Consider the following 8,125-nt stretch of genomic DNA (forward strand, 5'->3'; position numbering starts at 1 on the left):
AATTTAATTCGCTATATCCGTAATTCGTTATATCCGTATAACGAATTCGTAGGAATGTTTTCCTTCAAGTGCCAAATATGTTGGGGAAGCAAATATTACAAAACAACCCCCACACAACATATCACTGATCCTGGTATGTGTCTGAAGCATTCATTTTGATAATAATTGAAAATGATTCAATCAGTATTAATCACCATGAGTATTAAGATATACATGTACAATTTTCTTACTATATAAGAATTTCAGAGCTAATTGTATATGCAGTAATATTTTAGGTCCTTTCATACAATGACATGACAGTATATATTCCTGGTATTTGCCAGTCTTAGAGAACTGTTTGTCAAATCTTTTACAGGAAAATTTGCTCCCAATGGCTCCATGGCCCAGTACGAGTGTTCGATAGGGACCTACATGCCTTACAATGGCTACGCTGAGTGTTTCGAATGTGAGCCTGGTTTTTACTGTCCAGACAAAGGAATGACCAATAGAACAGCCTGTCCAGCTGGTTATTACTGTGGAAACGGAAGCTATGTCCCAACAGCTTGTGAACCTGGATACTTCTCTAATGAGTAAGTCACTTGCTGTGTTAGACTATGTTATTCATTTGGCCTATAAGTACTGTGTTATGTTTGCAGTATTTGCTGAATTTAATGAATGAAAAATTTAATGCTTTCAGAACACATAAGACCAATATCAGTGATTGTCAGCCTTGTCCGCCAGGTCGATACTGTCAGAATCGAGGTGCCACTGAGGTGACCGGGAAATGTAAGGCAGGACACATCTGTTACGGGCTGGCTTTGTATGACGACCCAGTCTACAACAACGACACGTCCGGAAACAAGACTGCGATCCTGTGGGGAGACACCTGTCACCCCGGGTATTATTGTCCCGAGGGGACCTCTGTCATGGTGCCCTGCCCTCGAGGTACCTACAATCCAGACAGAAGTGGAACCTCAGAGGCAGCCTCCTGTAAACCTTGTGACCCGGGAAAATACTGTAATGGAACAGCCCTGACAGAAGTCACAGGTCAGTCTATCTACACCTCCATCTGTCTTTCATTCTTTGATCACTGTAAAGGAATTAAGATTGGTATTTTTGCATGTAGATTTGTTTTCTTTCATAAAGAGCATATGTGCCTGAAAATGATCTTTATCTACAAACATTAGTAAATGAATATGGATTTTTAAACAATTTGTAATTTACTTTGAAAACTAATACCTGGTATGCTGAAGCAAAGTCTGATTGGTGGTACCTATATTTGTGTAAAAATATATATTTGTATGTCTGTAGGTGACTGTTCGGCTGGATATTACTGCACAGGTGGGGCTTGGATTCCTGACCCCATAGACAACACGACCGGTAACATCTGTCCTATTCATCACGTATGTACAGCTGGATCAGACACCCCCAAAACCTGTTCTATTGGTTATCATGCTAATAGTACGGGGATGTCTGCCTGTCAGCTGTGTATGGCTGGATTTTTGTGTAGTCCTGGAACTGAACCAGCACTTTGTCCAATGGGTAAGAATGGAATTTACTTCCGATAGCTGACACTTATTATTAAGATTTTTTGGTATTTAAAACATTGACCTCTGGATTGTAAATGATATACCAAATAATTTCAAACATTTAGGAGAAAATTATAGCATTATCCCAGAACTAAATCTTACTTACTTGAGAGGTGTCTGCATTTATTAGCAAAGAAAAAGTTTTAAGAAAGTTGAATTAACAATGTATTATGAGTGTCATTTTGGATTTTAAGGTTACTACTGCTTGGCCAGTACAGTCCTGATCCCAATCTCACAAGGAACTCCTTGTCCCGTGGGAACATTTGGAGACAAGATGGGATTAACAGAGGAAAGCAACTGTACTCAGTGTCCTGCTGGAAAATACTGCGAGACTACAGGTATGTTAAACTCATTAAACATGTTAACTGGCAAAGTTTGCTCACATTAAAATGTTTTTCACTGTAACCATGAATACTGAAAGGCATGTACAGAAATAATATACATGTATGTGGCAATTTATTAATAATGAAATTTGTACCAAATACCTTGAAACACCATGAATTCTAAGTAGAATGAAGCTCTACTGTGAGTCTCTTTTACATACTGTAATTAGTAATGATTCCACTGTAGGATTGACCAACTACACTGGCCTGATAAGTGCTGGACACTGGTCAAGGTATGGATCTGGAACAAGAACTCCACTTGTTGATGACAGTGCGATCCTGGGTATCTGCACCAAAGGCCACTATTGTCCCGAGGGAAGTGAAATCCCCACAGCCTGTCCCTCAGGAACTTATGGGTAAGGAAAGCTTTATCGACCATATTATAATTTTTATATTGAGACATGGTTGAAATAGAAACTGATGAAGGAAAACATCCTAGGAAATGTCTTCACCTTGTACTGAAAATCATTAATTCTTAGCTGTATGCATTTAATTTTAAAAGAAAATGCACTATGGTTAAGTAATTTGATTGGTGCTGATCAAACTTTTGTTTTCAGTATTCAATGATTTAACTGTAACTTTATTTTGCTAAGACCTCATAATAAGATAGGTTCTTAACTTATGTTTTTTTTGCAATATGACCTTTGTTATACTGCCTGATTAAATGTATGAGTTTGGTTTGTGTGTACAGAGATAGCTGGAAGCTGACCTCTCTTGCCGCCTGCGATGCCTGTGATCCTGGTACATACTGCCCCATCACCAACATGACAGCGACGGGAAGTCAGTGTGATGCAGGATTCTACTGTAGTGGGGGGTCACCAGAGAGTGCCCCCGTCAATAAAACATGGGGAGATGAGTGTCCCGCAGGTATGTCTTATTGGATTATAATAGCTGTAAAGAATTTCTCTCGTGCCATGGAAAAGCGCAGCCTCTCCACAATTTTTTAAACATTATTTTTTTCCCCCTTGCTTTGCACAATAACACTTCTGAAAAAGTTTTTGAAGTGAACTTCTTTACAAATTAATTCATTTGTGTCGTGATAAATAGCGGATACAGTAAAACTCGGTTATAGCGAAGTCCTGGGGACCTGTGAATTTAATTCACTATATCCGTAATTCGTTATATCCGTATAACGAATTTTTAAAACAATTATAGCAAATTTGCAATATGCATGCTTTCCTTCAGGTACTACTACCAAATACTAGTATGTTAGGGAAGCAAATGTTACAAAACATATCTTCGATAACTAAGGTTTTATTATGAATTGAATTTTATATACAAATGCTAAAAGGAAGTAAAGACAGTTCAATTTATCAATTTTTTTTATTATCTTTGAAAGTTCGTTATAAAAGATGTAAATTTCATTATATCTAAACTCAACGGGACTCAAAATCAGTTCGCTATATCTGTAAATTCGTTACATCAGAGTTTGTTATAACCGTAAAATTTTACAAAGATTTGTTAAGAATTTTGCTGGGGACCCAGAAAAACTTCACTATATCCGTAAATTTGCTATATCCGTGTTCGTATTAAACGAGTTTTACTGTAAACTGTTTTTATATACATCTGTACTTGTCCTAGACTTAACTTTTATATTTATTTATCAGGTTCCTATTGTCCTGCTGGATCATCAGCACCAATTCCATGTCCAGCTGGAAAGTACACCAATTCCACCCGAACGGTCACCTGCCTGGACTGTCCCATCGGTCACTACTGTGTTATTGGCACCAGTGACCCTGTCCCTTGTCCAGAGGGCTTTTGGTGTCCAGTTAGGTCTGTGTCGGCTAATCTCAATCCATGTCTGATAGGACAATATTTGAACACAACAGGAGGGCAGAAGGCTGCAGATTGTCTGAGTTGTTCACCAGGGTAAATATCTTCAAAACACAACCCTTTCCCCTTTAATTTTGAAATGACATTTTTATTCTGTTCATGAAGCAAGAAACATGTACTGTATTAAGTTACTTTTCAAGTCTTTGAATGAATTTGTTACAGTAAATACTGTGAGACCACTGGGCTGTCCACACCAACAGGAAATTGTGATGGTGGGTGGTACTGTACAAGTGGAGCCACTGTGGCCCGTCCCACCATGACGGCACAAGGTGGGCAGTGTACCGTAGGAAACTTCTGTCCCAACGGCAGCTCAGCAGAAACACCCTGCTCCCCAGGAATGTACTGTGACAATGTTGGTAGGTATCTATTCAGATTTTCATTGCTTGTGTTATTTTTTGATGGTTTTTGGGTTGCTTAGAGGGATTTTAAAATGATAATGTTTGTTGTTTTTATAGAGTTATCTGCTCCTGTTGGTAACTGTTCTGCTGGTTACTTCTGTTCCTCTGGATCCACAAACTCCACACCAGTTAGCCAGGTGTACGGTGAGTAAATCACATTTACATGTAAATGTATTTTGGAACTGAAAGGGTAAATTTCATCTAAGACTTGAAGGGAAGTCTTGATAAACTTAAGGTAAAATTTTGAATATGATGCTTTTTTTGAGTTGCATTTTAATAATATCATTTGTATTTTAAAATTTTTTTATCACAGAATCTACAAGGCAGATAAAGTGGCACTCTGCTTCACATGAAATATTTTGATTTGCAATGTTTTAATTTTTTACAGGTGACCTTTGCCCACCGGGAACCTACTGTCCAGCTGGAAGTTCTGCTGGAACCAACTGTCCTCCGGGAACCTACCTGAACACCACAGGTGCCCAGAGTGAGTCAGATTGTCAGACCTGTGTCCAGGGCTCTTACTGCAGTGGGTACGGGAACACCTATCCTACCGCCGAATGTGATGCGGGCTATTACTGTCCAGCCGGAATGAACATCTCCAACCCATCAGAGTACACCTGTCCTCAAGGTAAAACTGGAATCCAGTTACAATGAAGACAATAAATATTTGGGGGGTTGATTTATGTACTAGTTAATAAAATTTGTCATTCACAAAGATGCAATGCATGGTTTTAAAAAAGCTTGTCTTATGGTATTGAGATGTTTGAAGGAATATGAGACAAGATCAGATCATATTCAATTTTGTTGATTAGATTAGATTAGTTTTAACTGTAAAACATTGGTATTGTTTGTAGGTCATTACTGCCCCCAGGGTAGCCACACCCCCACTCGCTGTAGTTCTGGTACCTACCAGGATCAGACAGGTCAAGGTTCCTGTGTCACCTGTCCGGCCGGATTCTTCTGTGACAACACCATGGCTCCAGTCGTCCTCTATAATAGCTCCTACTGCCCTATTGGTAAGGAACTCTTAGTTTAAACAGACTATGTGTGATTCACTGATAGTAAAATTTAAAGTGCCTTTCTACAACATTGATATGTGCTCTAGCTTCAAATATCGACTATAAAATGATTATTGAAGAAAAAATGTTAATTCAATAAAAGCGTTTACTTTACTGAGTACCGTATTTGGCCGAGTATAATACGCATTGATGTAAAATACGCACCCCCCTTTTTGAGTCTGAAACTGGGGAAAAAAACGCAGTTCGGATGTATTATACGCAACAGAAAAATTTACCAAGCGGTGTTCTGAACTTTGAAAATCGGTAATTTGTTACGAAAATCGGCGCGAGGATTAAGTGTCAAAAATTTACTGAACACACTTTTTTTTAAAAATACACACTTTATAACTTCTCTTAATCCTGACATTCCATATCGCGGCAATCTGGAGAAAATTATTTATTCATTTATTTCAACGAAGTACAAGATAATATTGCGTAAAAGTATTAACAGATTTTTTTAAAGAATAGTTACGGTGATTTTGAAGTAATGCGTCGCCATATTCTTAGATGAAATAATTTTATTTCAACAAAGCAAGAGATATTGTCGAAAGTTTTATCAGTTGTCATATTTAATTTTGGTTCTAGATAATCATGCTGAAAATTATCTGACAATATTTTAACAGGAAACGAAATTGAAACATCAAAGTATTTATTTCTTTAAGAAGACTACGATTTTCCTCTTCTAAATCTTCACAGATATCTTATTTTCTAAATGATACCACTTTTATTAAAAGTTTTAGCATAATTTATATTTCATTTGTCAACTCTCAATTATTTAAACAAGAGGCCGATAAGTATAAGATAAGGTAAAATTACATTTAACAAGTGTTTAATTGTTTGAAGTGCCGTAATCAACACATGCTCACACATACGAAAGGTCATAAACCGACCCCCCTTTTTAACAAAGAAAATAATCAAAGCAATTAACATGGCAGTAAATAATCAGTGCTGTAACTGTAAAAACATTGCTTTGGAGTCGGTAGACATTTAATTGCCCAGAGGGGCTTAGAGGGATTTTAAAATGATAACTGTTGATAGGTAATTATCATTTGACAAGCGCACGTGTGTCACAACATTGGCTTCCTTTCATTGGGACGTATGGAGGGGTGTTAAATATTGTTGCAGATTATCAATGAGTTATTTTAAACCTAAAATTAATATTTATTTTATTGTATTTCATTAAAAAATTATTTATTACTATGTCTGGCAGATAAGGTGCATGTGCATTATCATTACGAAAACACGTGACATAAGCATGAGTTAACGTCTAAAAATAACATCGGTAATGGCGGCCTCCTCGGAGACAATCAACATGCAGCTCAAATTACTTTTAACTTACTTTTTCATGTTATTTTGGTATCAAAAGATTGTGAAAGTGACATTTTTAAGAAGCATACCTTCCAACAATAACTTTCCGAAGTTTAAAATATAGCAATAAACAAAAGAAATTGCATATGTCTCTAGGTAATACTACGGTATGTACGTATGATAGCCGTGTTTCACCTGAAAGAAAAACTTGTCAAAATCCCATTGTGATGTAAAATACGCATCCCTTTCTCACAGTAATTTATTTTAGGAAAAAAGTGCGTATTGTATTCCCCAAAATACGGTAATTTTTACTGATGCAGTGTCCATTACAATATATTGTATTCTGTTGTTTTAGGATACTACTGCCCTGCGGGTACGAGGTATTCGAGCCAGTATCCCTGTCCTAGTGGGACCTTTGGTAATGTGACGGGTATGCAGGCTGTAGGGGACTGTATACAGTGTCCAGGAGGGTACTATTGCGACATGACGGCTCAGACCACCTTCACACAAATCTGTCAGGCCGGGTCAGTCCTAGATTTATACTTACCTTAATAAATGTATTGTACTGAACAATTATCTATTGAAAGGTCTTAAGCAGAGATTGTACTTTGTTTTAATTCTCACTTAGTCATTCATGGACTTGTGTATTTTCTTACTGTGTTTCTTCAGTTTTCAAAAGAAGAGATATGTAAAGAGTACAATGTATTCATTATTTGTTGTTCTTCTGTGTAGGTATTACTGTAGACAGGGGGCCAAGTCTGGAACTCCCAGCCAGGGTACGGATGCTGATGAATGTCCAGCGGGCTACTACTGCCCAGTCCAGACCACAGATCCCCAGAAATGTCCTCAGGGAACCTACTCTAATGCCACCAAACTGACAGCAGTCACAGAATGCACCAACTGTACAGCTGGTCAGTACTGCCTTTGTCTTGTGTAGATTCAAGTAGATTTTGTGTCAGATTCTTTGTAATGACCATTAGTGTGTTATTCAGGTAGATGCACACAATAGAATTTTTTACCTTTCTGTATAATGAAATTGTTTGGAAACATTTAAGAGAAAATTGAATTGCACAAACTTCTGGCTAATTTACAAATAAAAATTATTTTATACATAACCAGTATGTATGAAAGTAACTATGCATTTAAAACACATTCTCAAGAATTATTGAACTCAAGGGTGATGACATATATCATTCCAACTCCATTACAGGTAATGTAGATGTTAACTTATGGATATTTATACTTGCAAATATAAAAATATGTTTCTGTTTTATAAGGAATGTACTGTGGCTCTACAAACCTGGTGGAGCCGAGTGGCACCTGTTGGGCTGGATATTACTGTCCAGAGTCCTCTACATCACCTACACAAGTGGACTGCCCTGTGGGAGCTTACTGTCTCAATGCCAGCTCTAGTTTTACTCTTTGTCCAAAAGGTAGGCACCAAAGTCTACAAGATTTATGTTAATTAGTACTGTTATATTTTTTGTCATATTAGTTCTTTTTAACATAAAATTTTATTGAGGAGTTGTGAATAAATCTGAAACTGATTAAGACATAACCTTGTTTTAAGCACATCA

The 8,125-nt window shown here is 37.2% G+C and overlaps 1 protein-coding gene across 1 annotated transcript; it reads left to right on the forward strand.

The window, feature by feature from the left end:
• Positions 1-54: 54 nt before the first annotated feature.
• LOC134267980 (multiple epidermal growth factor-like domains protein 6) lies at positions 55-7,981 on the forward strand (the record flags this gene model as incomplete). Its single annotated transcript, XM_062750186.1, has 15 exons — positions 55-133; positions 356-569; positions 677-1,026; positions 1,291-1,521; positions 1,763-1,906; positions 2,139-2,307; positions 2,643-2,818; positions 3,559-3,820; positions 3,947-4,140; positions 4,240-4,326; positions 4,571-4,810; positions 5,037-5,198; positions 6,904-7,072; positions 7,281-7,459; positions 7,826-7,981. Coding segments are annotated over exons 1-15 (2,812 nt in total), but the record flags the coding sequence as incomplete, so codon positions are not given.
• Positions 7,982-8,125: the final 144 nt, after the last annotated feature.

Source organism: Saccostrea cucullata, unplaced genomic scaffold (assembly GCF_032062105.1).
Source record: "Saccostrea cucullata isolate Sc308-1 unplaced genomic scaffold, CSIRO_AGI_Scuc_v1 ctg1325, whole genome shotgun sequence".
NCBI classification, from domain to species: Eukaryota; Metazoa; Mollusca; class Bivalvia; order Ostreida; family Ostreidae; genus Saccostrea; species Saccostrea cuccullata.